This window comes from Dinoponera quadriceps, unplaced genomic scaffold (assembly GCF_001313825.1).
Source record: "Dinoponera quadriceps isolate SergipeBrazil2010 unplaced genomic scaffold, ASM131382v1 scaffold1153, whole genome shotgun sequence".
In the NCBI taxonomy this organism is placed as follows: Eukaryota; Metazoa; Arthropoda; class Insecta; order Hymenoptera; family Formicidae; genus Dinoponera; species Dinoponera quadriceps.
Window position 1 is genome coordinate 445,905 of NW_014555324.1, and position 25,688 is coordinate 471,592.

The 25,688-nt window shown below is 44.3% G+C and overlaps 1 protein-coding gene across 4 annotated transcripts in view; it reads right to left on the bottom strand.

Annotated features, from left to right (window-relative positions):
- The window catches only part of LOC106743841 (nuclear receptor coactivator 3-like), a 124,062-nt gene that overhangs the window by 96,187 nt on the left and 2,187 nt on the right, over positions 1-25,688 (bottom strand). For all 4 annotated transcript variants that reach the window (XM_014618061.1, XM_014618059.1, XM_014618063.1 and 1 more), the window contains exon 2: positions 18,968-19,840. In XM_014618061.1, the coding sequence (XP_014473547.1) occupies positions 18,968-18,996 (29 nt within the window). In that variant the 5' untranslated portion in view covers positions 18,997-19,840. The remainder of the gene's footprint in view (positions 1-18,967; positions 19,841-25,688) is intronic.

Below are 25,688 nucleotides of genomic sequence, written 5' to 3' on the forward strand. Positions count from 1 at the left end.
AAATAAGTTTCCAGTCTGGTATTACTACAATTACACGAACTGAGACAAGTTTTTGTCCGTGTAATGATAATTAGCTAAATAGCGCGCGTCTGTGTGTTGGTCAGGTTATGAGAAATTTTGTGAAGCGAGTGACAAAAATCGAATTGAATAAATTACAAGTTCCACTTCCTCCTTGCCGGCGAGCATTCCCCCGACATTCGTCGCCGAGATTGTTTACGAAATCGGTGAACGTTCGTCGCGCGCAACGGCGCAGCGAGCGGCAAAAGGAGATCGCGCGCGCGGAATAATAATAATTTCGCATCCGCACGCGCGTTATGATCTCCTCGACCTCACCAACGCCGTCCCTCTCTCAGCGCGAACGCACGGCGGTTCTACAAACGCGCGCTCCATTCGCTGCGCTAAATATCAGCCGAGATACTGCGGCGCGATAAACCCCTTTGCGCCGGCTCCCAATAAAATATCGCTCATATCGCTCATTAACCACGGCGCAATGACACGACGCAAATCATACGCGCGCGCGTTCCACCTGCAATCTCGCTCGGGCGCCCCCAACCTGTTCCGTCGCGACCTGCACCCGCATTCCTCCTCCGCCGGTGCATTCCCGATTTCGACATATCGATCGTGCCCTTCCGACATCGTGCCGGTCCTCGGGCGTGTCGGCGGTAAGAATAGAATCACGAGTACGCGAGGAAATCAAGCGAATTCAATTACCTGTGCTCTCCGGTAGAGACATTTTATATATCTTCTATAATACATTTTTCTTTTAATAATTATCTTCCTTCTCCTCTTAAACTTCTTCATTTCAAGTGACATTACTGATTCGCAAAATTGTATTAACCGTTCGTGACGATGCTTAAATTCTTTATGTTTGCTCAAATACTTTGGCCTAGAATATTGAAAAGTATGCATTTTTCTAGAATTTTTTACGACGTTAACAGGTAATCTTTTGAAATTGCGAGTATTTATTCACACAGGTTTGAACACGCGCGTGCCGCGAAGACTTGAGGGAAATCAGCAACGGCAATCCGGCAAATTTGGACGCGACGTCATCGAGTGTAATCCATAACACATTTGGAGCAACTTGCAATTAAAAATAATATCGCGCATAAATACGTAATAAGTAGTCGGTTCGCCGGAAAATTGCAAGTATAAGTATCGGTTCGCAGCCCGTCATTAATTTCCCATCTGCCGTCCATTCTCTCTTTCTCAACTATTCCACTCTCCCTCTCTTTCTGCGCCATAGTATAGTACGTGCAAATGTAATGAGCCTCGCGACTATCATTTCCGAGAAACTTCGACGTGTATATCCGCTGGATTCGAGGTACACGTGTACGCTTTCGCAGCTGACCTATCCCAACTGTTCTCTAAGAGCCTCATCATGCCCACCGCCGATTGTACACCGAGAGAGCGCGGATGCGTCAAACGAGACGCGACGAAACTTGGATAATGAATCAATTCGATCCCATTGCTACTCGACAGTACATAAATCATACAATAAAAAGCGAGCTCCTCGTGTGCCGGAGGAAGAGATATACGGTGGCATCGCGAGTTTACTATTACGATTCGGTGCCGACATTCATCGTCAACAGGTCAGACCGGCTCTCAAGAGCGCATTGCGGTGCGAAGGGGGGGGGGGGGGNGGGGGGGAGGGGGCGTGCATCAATATTGCGTTTGAAGCGAGGCGCGAGAAAAGATATCGTGCGCCGCGATATTTAAAACAACTGCGCGTTGCAACGTAATATTAACGCTCGACTAGTTGCGAGAGAGCCGCGAACACACACGCACAAACACACATATGTGAATCGGCCGGTAATTACATCCCGTCCGCGCCTGTCGTTACGGGAACTATCTCTCCCTCCTGTGCCTTTTTTTTTTCCTTCGACCCGAGCGTTTTATACTTTCTTAGCGGTGGATTAGCACTTAAACGCGGTAATTGTACGTATCTAACGAGTCGATTCTACGGGACAACGCGATGATTTAGGACATCGCGTACGAATGTTGCATTTGATAGCTCTGCACACGTTAACTCGAAACATCTCGCACGTTTGGTTACATACATAGAGAAGAAATGTCGCGAAATCAATGAGGCTCTGATCAGGACGATAATTAGTTCCAGCAAACGTTTGATCGATCGAAGCAATTATACACGGTTAGGTAACATTTATTACCACCTTTAAACATCTTAGAAAAATAAAAATATTTTATTAACGATCACCTCTGTGTAGGTGAAAAGATGAAAAAGCCTACATTATAGAACTTTACAGAAGGCGTTCAGAATAACGCCCATTAATGTATCATTTTCCATTAGATAAATTTTCTCTTACAGTCTCATAATTGAAATGTATTCAAAGTGGCGTAATAGTTATTGCCTCACCCTGTACAGTACCGCGACGGGTTATCAATAGATTCAACGATCCATGTCGTATCACGAGCGATCTGCGATGGACGCCTGAAATATAGTTAATCGATTACTTTTACCACCTCGATACAGCACAGGACAATGGACGCGCGTCTGAGGTGTTCGTCATCGCGCGAGATAAGATGAACACGTCGGCGAGTCGGGTGTCCGTCACGTGAAATCCACGTAACTAAATAGCGTAAGCAACGAGAGAATGTTGACTGCTGGCCACTGCTACGCGCGAGACTATTTTTACGATTAACGCGAAAGTCACGTGTCGAGCCCGAAAAAAAAAGTGATGCTGTGCACATACGCCGATTACCTCTGACGCACCCCGAGGAGGCATGGTTGCATTGTTTGTGCAGGTAACATATTTATAGGCGTGAGCCGGGATTTATCTTCTTTTGTGCATTATTCGAAAAAAAGTGCATATCGATCAAGGCGGTGGCGTGTGCGCAAATGTGACGCACACGAGATTAATGACGAACAAAAAATTGTACATAGATATTTTACTGGGTCACCTCCTCTCCGGAGAGAAGAGTAGAGGTAGAGAGAGAGAGAGAGAGAGAGAGAGAGAGAGAGAGAGGGGGGGGGGGGNCACGAGCCTTACGACAAATTTAAAAACAATTTTTTTCGCGGTCGATGCGCGACAAACGGTTTCTCCAGAGGCTTCTCGTCGTCGGAACATTTCGAAATTAACGGGAGAATTGCGATTACAGTTTACCGTAGAAACACGCCTCGTCTCGCCGAGGTGCGCGCGAGTGAACGCGCGGGCGGAAAGCGAGGGAAAAAAATGGTTCGCGCGAGTTTTCCCGATCGTCGGAATGCGGGGTAATTATTTTTCAATGCCACGCGCACGTTCCGCTAACGGGCGGTCGGACAGCGCGCGCGCAGGTTACGCTTATTATACAACAATAAGAGCGACCATAAGGTTACCCGCATAATACCACTTTCTCCCGGCTGATCGCAGGCGAAAGCGCGCGCACCGAGACTCTCACGCGCTTACGTCCCGAGTAAATAATTCGAAACGGTTAAACATAGGCACGCGTCCAAAAATAAACGAGTTAAGAGGTGTGATTGACGATTCCGCCGTTCTGATACCTAAACCCGCCGAGTGGATTTGTCAACACTTGGCCGCGTCTCGCGTAAACAATAATTATTACTTAAGCGCGCGCACTGTGTATCACGCCACCCACGACGAGTGACTTCAATGAACGTACGCGAAACATAGTACGCTGGAAAATAAGCGACCTATCTGAGGAGGAATGCGTCGAAATCGCCGAAAAAGAGAGAGAGTGCCACGGTCAATCGTGACTTTATACTTGATCCTTCGCCAGTTCTACACGCGCAACGAGGAAATCCAACGGCGACATTAAAATAGGATTAAATGCCGGTGTTTAAAAGAAAAGGCACGTGTCTTTTTCGAGATTTCGCTCCGACGATAAAATCCGCGACTTAAGCGATCTACGAGAACGTTGCGATTTTTATTAAGCTCCACGCGAGAATAGAACGTGCGCGGAGAATTTTTACGAGGTTTATGAGACGGGCGCACATAGTGCACCCACGCGCCCGCTCGCGTTCCTCTTTGCAATATCGTCACTCGGAGGCTAATAATCTGAATTAATATCCGAATTGAAATTATGCATTATGAAATTACATACGTGCGCGACGTCTCCGCACATTGGTCGAATATTTCATAGATAGTGGGTTATTGCTAGAGGTAGACGATTATTACTCTCTGCTGTCGCGACGAATCCCGAGTTCAAACTCGTTAGACAATTTTAATAAAAGCCCCGGCTTCAATTTCGATGACTCTCGCGAAAACGATCTCTGCGTGACAATGGGGGCCCGAGCAATCGACACAAGATACGTTCTCCCGTATCTATCTCGCGTCGAAAGTTCGACTCACGACGAAGTTACGTCGATCTCGATCCCTGAATAGGAACGGGACGAAACTTTGCTGGCGTTACCGAGCATATCGACGACAACGACGTTACAACTGCGGCGCGCGATAAAATCGTAACTCATGACACCGCGCGGATTCCGCAATGCGGCTGACTCATGGCGCGCGCGGTTAATCCGACCGACCGGTCGTCGTTAAAATTAAGTAATTACATGTCGGGATACAGGCGCGAGGCGTAAATTTCCACCGCGCTCTCGATATAGAATCCACGCGGGTGAAACTCGCTTGAGTGTGTCGGGGGAATGCTAATTATTCGCGCGTTTCCACCACCGATTACGAGATTTCGGTTATCAATAACGCCAATGTGCTGTAATATTATAATATTATGTGCGGTATTATTTTAACGCACGCGCGTACGGAGTAGTTTATATTAGATTAATGTAATGCGTAAGTATAGCGTTGGTAAGAAAAATAAAAAATAATAAAATTCTAGCATTTCTTCAAACTAACATTTCTTATTTAATGTGTAAGAATGTAATTGCGCTTGACAAATACAAAATTTATGAACGGCTCCTTTAACGCACCACTAAAAATACGATGCTGAGCCTTACAATCCCTCTTACTCTGTCAAACTGTCATTCGACTCTGGTGATGACAGTCGCACGAAGCAAGCGCACAATTAATCAACATCGCGGAAGGGGCTTCGTCCCATGTTTAAGAATGCGATTCCCGATTAGTACTGTAGTGGGATAACCTCTTTTGGAACAGCTTTGGATATTCTAATCAATTTCTATGTTATATATGGGAAAATCTGGAAAATTGTTTACGCGGATTGTGAGAGCGCGATTCCGATCGTCGAATTGATTTTCGTCGCATGAGTATCTCATATCCCGCGTGCTGTCGTTCGACCTCGCAATCTCTATCAAATTTTACAGCACCGGTAATTTTTCAGTCCCGAGACTTCGCCTTCGGGGGATTAGACAGATAACGGAATCTTATCCTTCGTTCGATCTCAAGTGGTCGTCATCTTCGCCTCAACGAAGCCGTAAGGCAAGAAATCGCTGAAGACATACCGATGGGATGTGAAATCTGCGACACGCGACACCCTCGTCAATCGCGGTAATTTCGCATTCAGATGCAAACGCCGAGCGTGAGAAAACTGAAGGAGCGTCAAACATACGTAGCGTTGTCCACGGGACACCCTGTACACGGGCGCGCCAAGATACATCCCACTTTTGTGCGAAGATATAACCCCGCCGTTCTTCGAATAACTAACTATATAAATCCGCGCCGGGACTACACACGGCGAGATTAATGTGATTACCTGTTCAGGTAACAGTGACACGGTGTGAACTGCCCTTGAGTGCATGGCCGACACCAACAACGGCAACGTCGCAATTCCGTGTCACACTCGGCCGACGGCGCCGCGAGAGACGATTTGAGAGTTTTCCGCGCGCGCACAACCGCGGAAAGAAACGACTCGTAACCTCGCGCAACTTTATCGCGCAATTTTTGCATACCTCGGTTACGCGCCCTACGATAACCGATCGTAATCGCGGAAATTGTTTTCGCCGATAGCGATCTCGAAAATACTCGGTCGATGAAATCGCGAGTTAACCATCTCGACTAATCGGTTATCATTAATATGAAATTGGGCAAAACGTGCTTACTTATTGTTTCATTGTATCCCATGTCTCAAAGCGATATCGCGTTGAGACATGGTGTGCAATGCACTTTTTTTTACCGTGCGTGATGTGTCACATTGCAAGAATGCCGCACTCTTCTTTCCCATTTTTTCTTCGTCCAAGGAAAATATAGTGCGAGTGCGTGACGTTATTCTTAGAGATCTCCCCCCCCCCGTCGCGATAGATTAAAGCCAGATTAGATAAGAGGAACACGTGAAAGAGACAAATATCTCGCGCAAAGTCTCTCCTCATTCTCTCGTAGCGCTTACCTGACGAAATGTTACGACCGTAAAGGAAATCGCGAAAGTCGGAGTGAATAATAATCGCCGGCGAATAATCTCCCGTCTAAAAAAAAGGTTAATCCGTTGCGAATTTGCTTATCTGGCTCGGAAGTTCCATCTCCGTGACGGGCATCTCCAATTGCGAACCACCGTTGCCAACTTCTCGCAACAAAATTCTGGTTCTACAGGGACTAGAGATTATGGTATCTCGACGTCTCGCTTCTATACTGGGTGCTCACGAATACACTTTCGCGCAATGAACGGAGAGTTTCTTTGTTCGACTCCTTGTCGACTTTCGCTTCGAGTTTCATTAACCGCGTTTTTCCCCGTAGCTTTTCCATATTCGCGATATTCAATCGGATTTAATCATCGATATCGAATATACATTAAAGATGGAGGAAATCGGAAAAAAGTGAGGAATATCGAATAATCAGTAATTTAACTTGAATACAAGCAGATACGAGGTACGCGATTAAGAATTAATAACAGTAGTCGTGTCAGGGAATGTCTTCGATAATCAACGACTGATAATCGGAAGAGATCGATGCGCAGAAACGAACGGGTAAGATTCTTTGTGATGGAGAAACGGCGGTTTGGAAAAGCGTAATGCAGATCTCAAACGTATTATAATTGCCGGCAGCGATAATGTAATGATACGGTTAGCAACGTAACACAAGTATACAAGATGAACAAAATTTCATTTTGTCTAGTATATAAAATGCACAAAATATAGAAGCAGTTAGAATGAAATCGCGCGACATGCGAGATACTACGACACATTGTTCTGATATATGTGGAATATTTGAAAATATATCTTGCGTACGCGAGTTATTGAAAAAATGAGCTCAATACAAATAATCGCTGCCCGAGGTGGTGGGGTAACATTTTGGCAAGTTATGGATACTGAAAAAAGATTGAATTAAGATTAAACTCGCGATTGAAGTACTTCACGTCGACAGGACGTAGTGGAAGTACCTTGATTTTGTAATTCCGTGATGGCAAAACGACCGGAGGAGAGAGAGAGAGAGAGAGAGAGAAAGAGAATAATCGAGCAACGAGCGATCGTAATCGCCTCAGCTCGGTCGTTATTCTTCAACGCCTGGAAAAGCCGTTTCTCTTATTGCCATTGTCGTTCCACACCATTCGACTACTTTGACCCTCGACCTTCTGCGTGCATCGAGCGAGCATACATACGAGTGCATCGCGTCTCCGTGCACGAGGTGGTGCCACCAAGTTAACGGCGACAGTCTTCATTCTTTCGTCTTTTATGTCTCTCTTTGCGAATTGATCACGATGCGGATTAATTTAGTCTCGAGCGAACGTCGTTCTGATGGAATTTTAATGAGACAACTGCTGCCGAGACGCGAAGAAGTTGAAGTTCAGTTTTGAAGATTTCTAAATTACGCTGATATATTAAACACAAGATATTTATATTTCTGTCGCGTGAAAACTGGCTTCTTTCTTCGACATCTCGGAAAGGAGGAAGAGAGATGGCGTCACTCTGTGCAACTTTTACAGACTTTAAATGAAAATATATTTAAGAACCGCAAATCTTTGGCAGCGTTATGTCAAACCGGTACTACGCGAATCTCCCAAGGTTGACGATACGAGAAAAGTTATATACGTCGAGACGTTTTTAAACAAGGCTGTTCGAATTGTATGTTAATATCAGAGTTACGATATAATTCACGGCTCACACTCTCAAGGTGAGAATAATGGAAACTAATTTTGCAGAATCGAGCGTGCCTTTATGAAATATGAGGTTTTCGTAACGTTCAAATTTGTCTTCGCAAACGATCGTGCGCGCGAGACGCGTTCTAAACGAAAAAATGGGAAAGAATACGTCATCCTCTCTCTATGTGTCACGTACGATAGCTTTATTAATGTCTCGCGATGACTTTAGAATCGCCGTGTTTTGCGAAGACTTTAAGAGATAGTTAGAGAGAAAGAGAGAAAGGAAGAAAGAGAGATCTGCATCGAGAGAAACAGCCGATCCAATTATATAAAATATTTTTCTACGCGTAATTGCAATTTATCCGCATCGCACAATAAATCACACCTAATAAAAATATACGACAGGACATGTGAACCGTTATTGTATTACACAAGAAACGAGACACGGAAAAATATACGTGTCAGACAATAGAATTAAAATAAAAATATGCCCGTAATTTTGCTGCGTTACCACTGAGAAAAAATATCGTACGAGCTTTCTCCTTTTTTTTTCACGGACAAGAGAGGCAAATACGGTAAACCCAGCTCGATCCGTATGACACAATTTTTCCTTTGTTTTCTTTTTCGTTCGCGGGTGGGTGTCAGCCCGAGAAGCTCGACGCGATTGAACCACGAGGCGTGCTTTTCGAAGCGTTCTCGTCGAATTTTGCTCCTTCTCACTCGCCTCCGTCTCGCCTCTCTCAAGAAATAGCCGACGACCGTCTGTGCCGCCGCCGCATCACCGATGACGGTGATGTAACTCCCTCTTCTCTTCTTTGTTCTCCGCCTCGGCAGGCCGCCGCCGACGTGCGTGTTCGCAGACAGTTCGGCTATCTCTGAAGGCAGCTGAAACGAACGGACCGGATCTTTCCGCGAATCGTGCGAATCGACGCGTTCGGTATCGCAATTTCGCGGCGCGCCGTAATTCTACCCTCGGCTCGGCGCGCTGATAAAAGCCTCCCTCCTCTCTCTCTCTTTCTTTCTCATGCGGGTTGCTGCTCGGTATCTTGACACAAGAATCCGCCGAATTAACACTTTCGGGTCTGCCGGCTGTGCACTCGCGATCACGTCAAGATTACTTAGAAGACTGGCGAGGAAAAATTATTAGACGGATGCGCACAGTTCGAGATAACCGAAGCAGACGGGAAAATTTGATTTTCCATTTTATACTCGATCAGAACCCGGCTTCTCTCTTTCTCTCTTTGACGGTTACGCGCTTCGAGAATCTTTCCAAAATAATCCAAAGCGTCAGAATTTTCCTTCGGAGGAGAAAAAGTTAAACCGGGAAAGATTCTTTTTTGCAACGTCGCTGCAAAATTACTTCCCGAGAATATATCGATTCGTTATGTAATATCGTTGTACCTCCAATTACAGCTCGTTGGAATGCGCGAATCTACGAGAATATGTACTTTAAAAATATAATTTCAAACAGCTCTTTCAGCTCGTCCACTTAAAAATAACAAGAGAGATATTTGGAGAAGAAGACAGGGCCGGCGAGATATCGCCCTGTGAGCGTACCATCCGTCTGAAATTCGCATAGGCAATCATCGCCGTGATATTTAATGAGCCGGGAGCGTATTGAATTATCTCGTGCGCTACTCGATATGTTAACCGCTTCCAACCGCTCCTTATCGTTGTTATCGTGCGCGCGAACCTAAGATAGTGTCGTTTAACCAAAGGAATAACAGATAATCGCGAAATTAAACTCGCAGTCTATTCAGATCGGGATTTTCTGCGAAAGTCCCGCGGTATTCTCACGATAGCCGGGTATCTCTCAAAACCGGTTATCCCGTATATGTGTGTATACACGCACAAGTAATAAATATTTATAGAATTATAGATGCGAGAGCTATAGTGTATTATTACAGCGTACATTTCAGATAACACGGATCATCGTCGAAACTATGCAGCTTCTCGAGACAATCGTGCGCGATAAGCAAATTATCAATCTAATTTACTCGGATCATAATGGTATTTTAGAAAACGAGCTCCTTACACTCGATCCTCGAGCGGTCCATTGGTATTTTAGAAGACGAGCTCCTTATATTTAATCCCCCGAACGATCGCAAGAGAAAGCACACGCGAGCGGGGCGCGTTGTGTACTTTCGCCTGGAAACGAATTATCTGTCCACGAAAATACCTGAAATAAATTTCCGACGCGCGTTCCATTCACGCGTTAAGCCCAAGATTGCAAAGTTACTTCGCTGAAATCGCGATTATCGAGAAAGAAGGCTGCTTGACACATGTGAACCACGTGCCTGCTCCAGGATTAAACCTTCTTCCTCGTCCCCGGTTTCGCCCTACGGCGAGAGGATGAGAAGAAGGGAAATGCGATTCCACGAATAGGAAATTCGTGGACACGCTGCACGTAGGTAGGAGGAAACGTCGGAAGGAACAAGTCAGCAAAGTCCGCGCGTTATAACGTCGATGTCGGCGGTTAATCCGGCGCTTCGACGGGGTCACAATGCGACCGTAAAAAAAAATTTACAACCTTATAAAAGCATCGCGCGTGCCGATTCGTCCAACAGCCGCCGCGTCATACACGGTCGATGTCGTCCTACCGTAGAAAATTTTCCCGAAGCGCGTTGATATCCTAGTTTACGTCACGCTTCCTCCCTCCGATCCCACTCTCCCTATCACCCGCGCACACCCGTCTGTCTGTTCGTTCGTTCGCGAATGCGACGATCGTGCGCATTAACAAAAATCAATAACCAATAATTATGGTGGCCTTCCTCTCTCTCTCGTCGCCGTCTTTGTCTCATCGAGACAGTCGCGCGCCGAGATCGCGGCTGACCGCTCTCGCGAGAGTTTTCCGAGGGTGAAGGTGCATTTTTGCGAATAAAAACGCGGTCACACAACGTGGCGAGACAGGGGTAAGAAAAGAAAGCCAAGGTGACGCTATTTTCCTCGCACGGACGGATGGATGGATGAACGAACGCACGAGCGGATGGATGGATGGACGGACAGACGAGCGCGCACAGTCGGGCTACGAACGAACGAACGAGCGAGCGAGCGAGCGGCGGCGGCCGGCCGGCAGCTCGACGGTGGGAAAATTGGCAACGTCGCAGCGAGAGCCAGAAGAGAGGATCTATATCCCGACTCGGCTGAGGTCGGCACGGTTCGGTCCGGTTCGGCGCAACCACGTGACTCGCAACGCACTACACGCTATCGGGCCGATTTCGCCCGCTACACCCGTTACCTCGCGCGCACCGTCGCGTCTTCCACGCAGCAGTTCCGTCGCTGGCTGATCTACGAGTCGCGAAACTTCCCGTTGTTGACGGCCGGAAGAGAGTTCCGATAGCTTAGACACGATGATATCTAATGTCCATTCCCCCGTGTTGCGGCGTAATAAAATACGAACGAAAGAGGAAACCGGAGACGGAAAGTAGCAGGTGTGGGGGTAAATGACAAGTTATGGAGTAGAAAATGAAGTATCAGAAATATAATTTTCAAGTTTCGGAAAAATGTTTCTCACCAATTTTCCGCGGATTTCTTCGGTTTCTGTCACAAGGGTACAAAAATTCGTTTAGAAACATTCACGCGTGTTCGATTGAAATCTGCCACTTTTTTCCGTAAAGAAGGTAAGAAACTAAAAAATATCTGCAGAAAAAATTCCAAAATTTTAAAACATAACCAAGAGTCTCGCCAGTCTAATTATCTGGATACTCGATGTTGCACGGTGAATTCGACGACAAGCGACGAATTGATCTTCCACTGACGCGAACGAACGATAACCTCGTTTCGAGCATAGACTTTCATTCGACGGAGTTTTCGAGTTTCGGTCACCGAGATTCCAACTCGTGATCAACGTGAGACGAAGTTCGAAGATAACGAGAAAGATAACGACCAAGTGGAATTTTCGTTATTACCTCGATACCGCGCCTCCCTCTCTCGGATGTACTCTTTAGTAGTCGCGTGGGCACTTACATTGTTGCTGACGGCGGCGGAATCAGTTACACGGCGTCTACCGCAGCTAGCCAAGTTTCTATTTTGCTACATGTGTGCCTCGCACGCCGCGTGTGCAGCGTGCGTCGACAGTGACGCATTGCGTACGTGCTGCGCTACTTGCTGCCAGAGATAGCCAGCGATAATACGATACTATCGAAATTTCTGAATCTGACCACCGGTGCAATCGGTATTACTTAACCGTGTCGATTCGGCCGATGGATTGGCACATTGTTCGACGAGATCAACGGTCTTGTCCCTAGATGGTAAAAATATTGTTGTAAAAATTACCACAAAAATTTGTAATACTGGAATATATCGGAATTATTATCGAAATATTATCGAAGTTACTACGTGTGTTGTGATCTTTAGTGACGTATATTCGCATCATTTATAATTCACATAGTAATTTCGATAACAACTCCGGCATATTCCAGCGTTACAAACTTTTACTACAATATTTTCTCCGTGTACGATTCAAATTGTTTCTAAACCGAATTGTTTCGAATCTTTTCTCTCGTCGTGAAACCTCGACGGAGACAGTGTGTAGGAATCGCTTTCGATTACCGCGAATACCGCCGGTAATTAATATAGTTTTACGTACCTCGAGTAAAGTGATAATTATGTATTAGTACGATCTAGCTATAAATTACAAGCTCGCGTCGCCAAATTAGTACGGAAACTCCGAGTTTATCCTAGCGCGATACTCGCGGCGCACCGAGTTCGCCAACGACCGCGCGTTACACCCACGTTAAACCGGCCGCTAAAGTAAACTTCGCGGCTTCTTATCAACCGATTGGCAGCGTGCGCGAGGCAAACGGTATGCGTACCGCATCGGTATTCTGTCGGTGCGTTAATTACTCGCAGAGGCGGGGAACGAGCTGATCTCGCGGCAAATGTAAGTTACAACTCGTTTTTTCGCTCTACTGCGAGTCGCTACTATCGCTGTGTTGCGGCTACACGGTATAAAACCGGTGGTAGATCGGAGCCGCGTGCGCTGACGCAAAAATGCAGCTCCCGCGCGGGCTGCTGCATTCATTTGCAACGCGCACCTCCGTCCGTGCCGCTCTCTTTCTCCCCCTCCTTCTGTTGCTGCAGCTACGGCTGCTGCACCGGTGACTCAGTAACGCTGAATTCAAACTTCTGCCGTGCTGCTGCTGCTATTCGCCACTCTCGCACCTTCGACCGGCTCGTTTTACGCGCGTGAACGAATGCACGAACGCGAGCGAGTTCTCCAATTATGCGCGCGCAAAAGGAAGAAATGTACACTTGACAAATCGGTAGCCGAGTGCACGGTGCACGCGCGATCTACAATCTCCGATATCTTATCTGACGTGATCGAGAAGTTCGACGGCGGTTTGATATATTAGAGATCGAGGCTTGGGAAAGGCGTGTAGAAAACAGTTCTGAGCAATCATTTCGAGTTTGCATCTTGTCTTGCTGGAAAATATTAGGCCAATTAAATACGCATCGGTTGTTAATCGTCAAGTTATGGGCGCACTGAGAAACCGATTTAGTTGACTCAAACAATATTATTGTTTGGATACGGGCAAATAAATATTTTGCTTGCGAGAAGAGAGACCAAAATTTGGTTCTCCGAACTAAACCTTTTTCATTTTCGTTTCAGAGAAGAGAGAGAGTTTGGTTCTCACAATCAAAACATTTTTTGTTCATATCCAAGCAGGAACTTTGTTTGAGTCAACTAAATGGGTTTCTCAATGCGCGCGCGCGTGATTACTAATAAAAATATTTTATGAAAGCGAGATTCTTATGTACACTTATTTTCCTCGACTCTGGATGACGTATACTGTGTTTCAAAACGGTTTGAACGCTACTTTTCAACGCAACTCAGAACGCAAACGATGGTTCGATGAAAGAACTGATTTTCGAAAAATAAGTTCCCTCATTCGAACCATCGGCTGCCCTCCGAAATGCGTCAAGAGAGAAGTGTTTAAACCGTTTTGAAACTCAACGCGACGATTGAAACTTCACCTATCGCATATAATCCACCATATTTGAAACGCACGGCAATCGATCTTCGTGGTCGGACGCAGTCGCAGATATCCGAAACCTTACCGCGTTGCGACGAATTAGAATGTCTCGTGTCATCGGGCGGCGAGCTGGGTCTTTACCGTAGGAGCGTGTCCTCAAAATTCTAGGACGTTCCATTCTCGGCTCAGTACTCGTTCTCGATTATTATAATTCACACGAGTGAGCGCGAACTCGCGCGGCGTAACTTCAATTAAACGCGATAATCTTCAATTAAATGGCACAGCGCGATATCCTTAAAATCTATCTAATAAAATTAAGAGTCGTCGTGTTTAATTACGTCCCGATGAATATTACATGAATGCCAACTCTGTTTGCACGATTTTATAACCGTCGACGCGGGCGGGATAAAGAATCACTGTTAAATAAATACACCGTTACCCCCGACCGTTAATTTTATATCACTGGATAATTATTATCAGTCGATGAATGAACACGCTCGCCATTTACATTATTCTATAACCGTTAATCTCACGTCACTGTGTGTTGTCTCGTTTAACTGATCCCATCTTACGTACACGAATGCGTATATTCTTCGCGCGACTAATATAAAAATTTGCAAGTGTCGAGTTCTTAATATAGATACACGTATCTTCAAACATTCGCACTGCCACTATGTAGAATTTGGAGCGAGTAAAAATCTCTTGAGTATTATCGAGAACTTTGTTGATCTTGGTCGCACGAGTGACATCAAAAGTGCGCACAATTGGAAGTTTCGCTCGCAGATACAAAGCGCGAAGAGGAGGGAGGAAACGAGGTGCGCGATAACGGAGCTTTTAAAAGATGCCCTCCTTTTCCTCGAGGAATACTCCACGGCTTTATCGGCAACATTATGCAAGTCCGCACGTTGCGGCCGATCGCGCAAAATGCCAAGCGCGATCTCTTTCCCTCTTCTCTATCTCTCGGAGGAGCGCATCACTGCACAAGTTTCTTATCGTGCGACCGGTATCCATGCGTAACGTTCTTTTTCTCTTTCTTTCTCTTTCGGCGCTACTTAATACCTTACATTACGTCTAAGATCGTTCGGGAGCGGCGAAAAGTTTATCGATAATTTAACGCACCGGCGCGGCGTGGTCTATTACAGCAGTGGGGTGTTAAGTAGCCGAGAGCGCCTGTACGCAGCCGCGGTAACGAGACACCCAAGTTATCGGCGCGCGTTGCACCTCCCGTAACGCGCGAGAGATTTCAAAAACGATCGAGGAGGGATATCGCGAGAGTCGTTAACTGTCGCATACGTCTATCTTCGGTTGAATGTGTTAAAAGGAAATACGCGTTGCCGATAATTGCCGATTCCCTAAATACCATCTCTAATTCCCGCGTCTTAAGATGCCATCCGACTGTTATTCTTGTGAGAATTTAATTAGCGGCGCATACATACACTCTCGATGATGTTCGGATTACGGGCACGTCTTTGTGAGATACGGAGAACGTTTACGCTCGACGAAATCAAACTTGGGGAGCGAATTAGAGCCGGAAAAAAATACGAAGAAGATACACACGCAGGCACGCACCCGTGGGTATATAATAATAAAAAAAGTAAATGATTATATCTCGTCGACGATACCGAGCCGATACCGAAGTCCAATTAATTTCCTCCTTGCCGCACAGTAATCCCCACGTATATGCAATAACGTCTTCCGCAATATTCATCAGGCTGACCGGTAATCCCGTGGCGTTATTTTCTTCCCTGTTATCCGTGACCCGCGAAAAATCCCGCCCGTTATTAGCGATAGAGAGAGAGAGAGAGAGAAAGAGGGGGGAGAGCAGAGAAGGCGTGAGCAGGAGAGTCAGGTTAGGGGGTGGGAAGAAAGGGAGCCACAAAGAATAGAGGCGGCCGCTTGATAGCGAGGCAACGGATACTTAAGCGTCTACGAGGGAGGGGCCCGTCGTCGTCGTCGTCGTCGCAGGATACGCAGGAGAGCCGATGAGAGGTTAGCACCTGACTTTAGTATTGCAAGATTTAACGAAAATTCTATTTGTATCCGCGATAGTACTAGAGTCATTAAACAGTACAGTCACAGTCAGATTAAAAAATCACTTAAAAATAGTTAAAGATCTCTTCTCTCTCAAGTCGAAATTTTGATGCTATTCTGACGTTCTTAAGGATAGTTTGCGACTACTTAAGACTGCCTATAAGGTTAGTAGAAACCTACTTTGACGATACTAACACTTTTTAACTTCTCTCTTGAACCTTTAATTCTACAAATTAAATTTTAATGCTACCTTCAAAGCAACCTATTTTAACGCTAAAATAGCGAAAACGGAAATTTAAGACATCATCAGAATCAAAATAGGAATTATGTTACATTACTAGAATTGAAATTTTGTTATCATAGCTCCCTAATATGTGTAGAATTAAAGGTTTAATATAGGACCAAAATATATCGGGAACTATAAAATTCTCCTCAAACTATAAGATCTCAAAAATAGCCAAATAAAGTAACTTTTTCTCGAAGATTGAAGTGCCATGATATTTTCAAAGTATCATTTGCTTAGTTAATTCGACGAAGAGAACCATTGCTATAAACTTTGTCAATAATTCGAGAACTATTTCAGGCACGAGAAGAACTTGCTTTAAATTTTGCGGCGATGAAAAATGAGATGCGAACTTCACGCCGGTTGTGCATATGTCTATCCCAGGTAGACGAGGAGGACCCAGTGGAAGGGTAGGGAGAGACAGAAGTGGGGAGGGTTCGGCGGAAACTGCGGAACGCCGAGCGAGGAGGATGCGAAAGGTGCCTCGAAAAAGGAGCAGTCGACTTGTGCGGGGCCGCGTGCGTTCTCATTCTCTCTCTCTCTGTCTCTCTCGTTTTCAAAGGACGCCTACTCTTCTTAAACCTAAATATAACGGCCAGTCAAGTGCAATTCCTTTCTTCGATCGTTCCCCGCGCCATATTGGGCTGTTGCACCGCGCACGCACTGGCATACGCACGCACGCACGCACTCACTCACTCACTCACTCACGCACGCACGTGGAATCGCGACACACCGCCAGGTCGGCGGCGCGTTGTCGAGGCGACACCCTATATACCTGGATGATGTCGAAAGTGAAAGTATCGGAAGCGAGGTATCGATACCCCGAGATACTGTTCACGTTAGCCAGGTGTATGGAGTGTCCTGGGAGCATTTGCGTCTCGCGACGATCAACTCGTGGAAGAATTTCGCAGAGTCCAGTCTTTCCCCTCTCGCGGGGATGAGTTTCAGAGTCGTAAATATCGCAGTTGAAATGTTTGCAACACTCGACGCCGTCGAATATCTCCTGTGTAGATGTTAAGATAATATATTCTCCAGTAGTAAAGCCCGCTTGGTTTGAAGCGAACGATAAAGATTTCTCGGATTCTTTGTGCTTTAAACGTTATCTTTGATCTACCGCGTCAATTTGTGCAACTTCGTCAAATTTTAGAGAATAATGCGAGAGAAACGGACAAATGCACTGCCCCGAAAGTAACTACCTTCGGAGAGTCTTCTAGAAATTTTAAAGAGTTCAAAAGGTTCTGGAGAGCCAACAAAAACTTCCGACGGTATTCTGTACATCGCATTTTATGGAAAAATTGCATTACCTGAATTTTTCGTAAATAGTATAAAATAGCAGAAATTTATTCATGCCGACTTCATATAAATAAAATGTGCCGAGCAATGCCGAAGTGAAAAATATTCCTCGGATTTTGAATCAGAGTGCAAATAACGCATGCCGTTTTCCAGCTATCTGAATAGCTCGCGTAATTTCTCTCGGTTTATAATAAATGTTACCTTGTTCTTGCTTGAATCGATCTACGGTCAAGCACAACGATTGTGCCATAACCCCGCACACACCGTGATTCTCAAAATCGAGAGAGAGCAACGTCACCGTCGGCATCTCTGATGTAATTGCACTCGTATCACTCTATCGTCGGCACGAATAATTAAAAACATTTCGATAACCGCGACTTAGTCAAAGGGGGCATCATATAAAACGCGAGACCGCCGATTCTTATTTTGATTTGTGTCGTTTGACACTTCACAAAACGAGGAGAAAAATACCAATATCTCTTAATGCCGAAAGTTGTATTCTAAATCATTCTCGAGCGACAGAAGGAACGCCGCTTTCGGAACACTTGAAAACGTGATATATGCAAAAAGACTGTACGTGGCATATTTCTTTCATTAAAGGAGACATATGTGCACAAATCTGCGTGTATGTGCGAATAGCGTCCTCAAGGCAAAGTTTTCTCATATTTCTGATACAGAAATTTTTTATATTGAGCCTTCATTGTGTTTAGAGGTAAAAATTAAAATTAAATCGGTCAATTTGAGAATACCGTAAAATTGCGAAATAATAAGTCCACACGATTGCGTCTGAAAATGACACGTCCAACAAAGGTACAACAAATATTAATTTGCTCGAAATAAGTACATGAATTGTGCAATTTCATTTTTAATTACTCGTATTTTGATTTTATACCCAAAATTCGTTGCAAAAGAAATAATTTTAAATTTTATTTTTGGACTTTTTAAATTTATATTATACGTACATGCCTTTTACCATAAATGAAAATAAAAATGTTTTCAAATAATTTCTGATATCTATATAATAAAAAAATTTGGGTTAAAAACAGTCCGCTGAAATTTTATGTTACTTTAACACGGAAAATATGTTAAGAAGTACATAAAAATATGTGTTAAATTAACATATTCACCTTGTCAATATATATTAATTTAACATAATATTTGTTAACATATTCCCCGTATCAAAAAGAACAGAAAATTTCAGTGGATCGTTTCTAACGAAATTTTGTAGATTCGCGGTCAAGTAGGTAACTTCCCTTGTTATCGTACGAAAGGATTACTGAATTCACATTGTTACAAAATGACCCGTTCGATCTTTCCTCGTTTCTCGAGGTAAGTTTACGCCGTTCTCAGAATGACCGATTGAATTCGAATGGACACCGCGCTGGAGGCTCGCACGCGGTACACGCTATAATCAACGAGCAGGACAAATGGATTCAAGACTCACCCTGCATTTTCAGCGGCAGCAATGGACATGTGCCTCCTCTCATCGAGGGTGGGCGCGGCGTCGAATTGCCGAGGAAGATCCGTGGTAATGAATTGAGAGTCACGCGTACACGAGAGGATGGGCTCTCCTTTCTTCTCCCTTTGCGTCGCACCAACAACTTCTCACCAACACGTCGTCGATCACTCTACCGAGCAACACAGCAAGGTCGCGAATCACCAATCGACGCACAAGTATCACAGAAAATTAACACACGCGAGCGAGCGAACGGCGCGTTTCGTCGTCGCGGTCAAAACGAGGGAAAGATCCAACAATGAACAGTAACGGCAAAATTCCAGTCCGCCTCTCTTCTTCGATCCCGACAAAGATAGCGGAGAACCTCGTATCGTCCTCGCGAAGCGATCAATCGTCGATTAGCCGACGCTCGACGAAGACACGCGGATCAAGGGAGGCTGCTGCATCCTTCTTCCGTCGATTTTCAGCCGCCTTGGCGCTGGTCGACATTCGATACGGCCGCTGCTGCTGTCGAGCGGACGGCGCAGCACGCGTTCGCTCGCTTCTTCTTCCCTCTCTTTGCCTCCTCTCCTTCCTTCTGCGAAGGATGCGCACGCTCGGCAGGTGCAGCAGCGGAGCCCCGCACGAATCGGCCCGATCACGACAGAATTTCAGGCTTCCGCCTGAACGGCCGATAGCGTGATCTCTCTATCGGCGGGACGCTCTTCTTCCCCTGTGTCGAGCCTGCAGCGCGGATGGTCTCTTCCCCCTTTCCTCACGCCCCGGCGAAAGCTCCTCGAAATATCCTTGGAACTTTCTCGCGCCCGCGAAGTTCAACGGTTTCGCGTCGGGTAGGTCGCGATCACGATAAGCGGGTCGATCCTGGAAACGATAACGGTGAACGTGAACGTGAGAGTGACGATCGTCGAGCGCGGTAGGAAGGAGGGCGGAAGGGGGAGGGGAAGAGAAGGCAGGGAGGGAGAGGGAATTGCGTTGTAAAACGCGATACGTAACGCGTTAACGAGTGGGACGAGTAAAAAGAATTGCGCGGCGCGCGGTTACGTCGAACGTTACGTTCGAGGAGGCGTTTGCATACGGTGACGAGTTCGTAACGCGCGCGCGTCGTTTCTAGCGGTCCGCACGCGTGAGGTAATCGAATCATTAGCGAACAAATGCTCACTGACGCTCCCGTTGAAGCGGTAAAAGGAAGGAAAAAAGGAGAAAAAGCTCCCGAGCAGATTCCCCGACATCTTGCGTGTAAGCGCAGCCTTTACTTAAATAACTGTCATTATCGACATTGTTATTCGTATCTGTTGCTCAACTCGGCCATTGTTAACGCACGCTCTATTATCGCAATTATTATTATTTCACTTGTGAGTCGGATACATTGAATCGTATTTCGCATTAAAGTTGTAACAAAAATGAGTTTTTTAAGAATTTCTTGAAACTTGCACCATATATATATATAGATAAATTTCTATTATATGTGCACCTTTATTAGGTGCACAACTGACATATAAAGCATTAGTGAGAAAAATAAAAAAATAAATAATACCTCCGTGTTAATTTCACTCATATATTATTTAGATGATTAAATAAAATTATGGGAAAGTATTTTTTCAATAAATAATAAACTTACATAAGGGCCCCTTGATATATCACCATTGAAAATTCGACATTTTACGATATAACTATCTTAAAGCAATCACTTGAATGATAAGAAATTGTCGCGAGAAATTAATTCTGTAACGTTTGAGAATGTCATCGTTCCAATATTATTATGACTCTCCCGTAGCGACCGCGAAAAAAAAAGGGAACGAACGTAATCTTCGCGCTACTGTCGGAACAATGTTACCATTGTCGTCTGTCTTACGAGATAACGCGACTCGTGATTATTTCATGCAGGATTGTATTGTTCCAGAAACATAGTTCGGTTCGCAGGAAAACCGCTCGGACAGCAAGCATCATATCGTTAATAATTCCGACACACATTTTCATATCATTAACGCACGTACTTCCGAAGAGAGATAAAAATTTCGTCCGACGTTTAGCTTGTGTGTTGTGTGCGACCGACGTTTCTCTTTCTTTTCCTTTTTCGGAAATTTATGGACCCGGCCACTCGTCATTATTCTCCGAACGCTACGTGGAACGAAATCGCGAATGCCTTTCGCAAAGCCGCGCGCGCGCTCATGTTTTTTTTCCCTCTTTTCGGCGCAAAGCAAGCGAGAAGGTTAAACGCATCCGCAACTAATGGCAGCTTTCGAAATCGCCTCCTCGCAACAACTGTCGTCTCTACGGTGTAACCTCGCGCATCACATGGCGTCGCGCTTGACGAGACTGCCATTAATACAATAGACCGTGCATGCCGCGCATGTCCACACGGCCCATTCTGCTTCCGAAACATATGTAGACCGTGGGCGCGTTTAGGAAAACCTCGAGATCGATATCGTCGGCCGACGACGGCGACGACATTTCGCCGCGAATCCACGCCACGATTTATCGAATCTATACGAGGTGTCCGATCTGAATTTCAATGACAGGGACTCTACGATCAATTCGATCTTTCGTTAACTAGAGCTCTCACCGAGAGCTACCGAGCGACCGAATAGGAACGAAGAATTTATTTTTACGCACCGAAACCTCGTGTTCACAGTTAAATTTGCATAGACGCGATTTTTTTGGAGAATCCTGATTCCAAGTTCAATCAGCAGAACGCGCGCGCAATGTCGGATATCGAACGACTGCGGCGTCTCGAAATTCTTTAATTCGTCATGGAGCTTGTTACCGAGCTCAAATTGGATCGTCAATAAATTAACCCCGGAGCAGGCGCGTGGGTGACACGTGTCAGTCGGCCTTCTTTTTCTCTAACGATGAAATTCGCGATTCAAGCGGTCTTCCGCGACAACTAACGTCGCGACGTTACGATCGACGTGCGTTACGAGAATAGAACAGGCCAGAAATCGATCTAAGAAAATTTCATCGCTCCGACAAAAATATGACGGCGCACGTGTTGCGCCAGCCCACACGTATTACAGCTTCTCCGGACGCGAGACGATTCGAGGACCGATCGAGGTTTTTCCGCGTCGTTAAAAGTTAAGTACTCCAATGCTCGGACATGTATTCAAACTTGTACATTCTCATTATTTTTTAAGTCTTTAAATATGAATATTTACATTTTCAGCATAAAATATATACGTGTATTAAATGTTTGTTACATATATTTATAATCGAAAATCTTGATATTTTCGTAGATAAAAACTAAAACAATAAGAATATCCAGGTTTAGGCATTGGTATTTTTTTACTGTAAAGTCAAGTGTTCATCGACATGTACTGACCAAAGTTTTTTCCTCAAAAGACGCATCAATCTTCTGAAATTATATAATATATTTAACACGTTCACGTTACCAACATCATACACGTGTGTGAATTATTCCATTCGCCTATTCAATATATTTTTTATGTATGCATAAGTGCAACATTATGCGCTATATTATTAAATGTATAAGCTACTAAAACCTATAGCATGAGCTATGGTAAGCGATTTTCAATTTGAGTGCGGTAGCGAATGTTAAGACGCGAAAGGATATTTCTTCTCAAAATGCCAACGTGACGCGCAGAAACCACTTTTCCCGATCAACCACCCGCGATATTCAGGTGAGTCACTCGTGCAATGATTACAAACCACGACTGCGGCGATCGTGATTGCGAATCGAGAGTCCGAATCACGCGCGCGACGGACACACGGTCACACAGCGTGAATTTAGAGGTCGCGCAACCCGATTGGTCCGTGTTTTTCGGCTTCGCGCGTACTTGAACGCCTCGCCAACGTCGAATTACGCGTCAAACGCGTCCCGAGCGATCGTAATTAATTCGGACATCACGTGCGAGCGCGCTGTGCACCTAAAGGAGCCGCGCTGCATCGGATCATTTTTCAGATCAAAAAATGAACTCAACGCTCGCCTCTTCACGCCTGCGTCACACGAAAAGCACGCCCGAATCGGAATTTTGATTTCACGTTAACCTTTGAACCCCGGGACATTCGTCTGTCAAGCAGATGGTTTCCATTTTTGCCTATATTTCCGATGCTGATGAAATGAAAATATTAAAAAACCATTTATATTTTATTCTCTTCCTCGAAATAATTAAACTGCAAAAATAAATATTGCATTAAAACTATGGCATTACCCCTTTGTGGGATTCGTACATCACTTGAACAACGGTAAAAATTTGAATTGACTGTAAAATTTGATTGAATTAAGGACAAGATCTACAATTTCCATTTAAGGAAATAGGTGATAAGGAGAGTCTATACTTGTATGCGCAGTAGTCTTCAATTTGCTGCGAAATTGCGAGCACATAAAGTCACGAATGTTCTCAACATGATTCACGAAATCACACGTTAGCGAAAAGTAATATCACAGATTTCCTTCTTCTGTAAGTATGAGGATTTTTCCTCATAATATAACGTCTTTATGTGTCGATTAAAATCGGAAACTTTGATATAATAAATGAATTTACATCGAGGAAATATATGATTCCGTTCTAGATCCAGCATCCGGACTCTTGACTGTTTCGTCGGATGTTCACTCGTGACACTGACATTGGCACTGACACTCGGCATAGAGATACGATTCGATCGGAGAAACGCGTGTTAATTAACGCGCTGCCAACGAGAGCCCGGTTAGCTATATCGAGACTCGACGGAATATTCCAATCAGCCGACGGGAATAATAACTAACATCGTGAAAGCACTCGAAAAAGTACACGACTCACGAAGCTATAACTCTGACCGCCTTGAAGGCCCGGAAAGTTTTGACTGTTGTCATCTCGCGACCGTTTAATAGCATGCGACGACGGTTGACGATTGCCGAAAGGTGACGTGGCCCTTTTTGCACATTGTTTCTCGCACGTCGCATACTTTTTCGTAACCGAGCCGTTACATTTCGAGTCGACGAACATATCGCGTAGCGGAGTACATCATCATTTTTCTTGCGTTAGTTATCATTTTCCTGTCGACTCTTAAAATATTTAATCCAGCTCTCATTAGCATTGTGTTTATCAATGAACGCACGTTTTTCAGATCGAATTGCATCTACGCGAGTGTCAATGCCATATGGAGTGCTACGACAGAGCAGCCGGAAATAATGTCGGGACACGGGCAACGATACATCATATATTTCCAAGTGTATAAAATTATTTATTTTATACGGATTTATTTTACACATAAATTTGCACATTGTTACCAATCATTATATACATTGAAGAAAGATTTGGTAACAACTACCAAAATTTAGTTAGTTTCAACTAAATTGGTTACTGCAAGCAAATTATTTAATATATTACACTGTAGGATTGTATACATTATGTAATACGAAATGATTTGGTTGCAGTAACCAAACAATTTAGTTGAAACTAACTAAATTTTAGTAATTGTTACTAAATCCTCTATTCAGTATACATTACCATTTTCTTGAATTGCAAATAATTACTATACATAAGAGATACACGCGAAGTTAAATCTCAGCCTTATCTTTGCTTAATTATGATAAGTGAACTGTGCAAATTGTACAACTGATGCTTTTTTTTATTCCAAACCGTGCAATATTTGGAGGAATGCAGTTGCCATCGAAATAACAATCTAAGCGTATGTCGTGTCGAAATGTATTTCTGCCGTAGTTGAATGAACGATCGAGTGGAAATTGAAATAAGTTACGATCGATCGATTCGGCGATGATCTTTTTTTCACCCGAGACCGCTAGAGGCTCTTGCCGGGAATGCTTCCTCGCGAACGTTATTTTTATAGTGACGCGAAATTGAGATAACGTCCTATAAAATCGTTTCCAATTATTGAAAAGACCGATAAGAAATGAGAGGGAGAGGGTGGAGAACGCGCGCTTGCTCGTGTCGACCTAGGTCGTAACGTTTACGACACGTCAGCATTGCGAGATTACCATTTGAAGTGCGGGGTCGTTTAAGTAGCACCGTTGCCCTTTGCATCACGTAATTTAAAGAGCTTTAGAAAAAACAATCCTCAACTTGGTCGTTACATACAAAAACGAAGATTAAAATGGTGCGAATTAATGAAATTGCAATTTTATCGATTCCCTCAAATTGAAGCAAATGTCGCATAGCGGTCTAAAATTCAAGAAGCAGCGATAAAACCTCATTTTCAAACTCCTTTAATTAGAGATATTTGACTTCAACTTTCAAGGAATGCCTGGTAAGTCATACATATAGCTCGCAAATCATTCAACGCATTCAAATTTTATCGAAGTAATCATGTATCATCAATATGTAACTGTTACTTTTGCGCGTTGAAAATCAACATTAATATCTTGCGTTACAGATTTTACTATAAAAATCAAATCAGATTTTTATAATCAACGACTTTATTCGATAAGAATTGTTACGATGAGAAACTGCTTAAGTTTTCAATTCAGCACATGTTTCATTTTGAATTCCACGACATCTCAATCTGATCTTTCATTCGGAATATTCCATAAAGTATCCTTTATTAAGAAATAAAAACTTGAATCGCCACTTTCTGTCTATTTAATTACTACATGCATCTCTTTTTATCTGAGACCACGGTGTTGTGATAAATCATAATGTATTGTGACACATCATACGGAGAAAAAATAAAGAATAAAGTTTGTTTTCGTTTAAAAACAATTTTATCGTGTTTCTAAAACTTAAAAAATTAAAATCCGAGAAATCGAAATTATTCT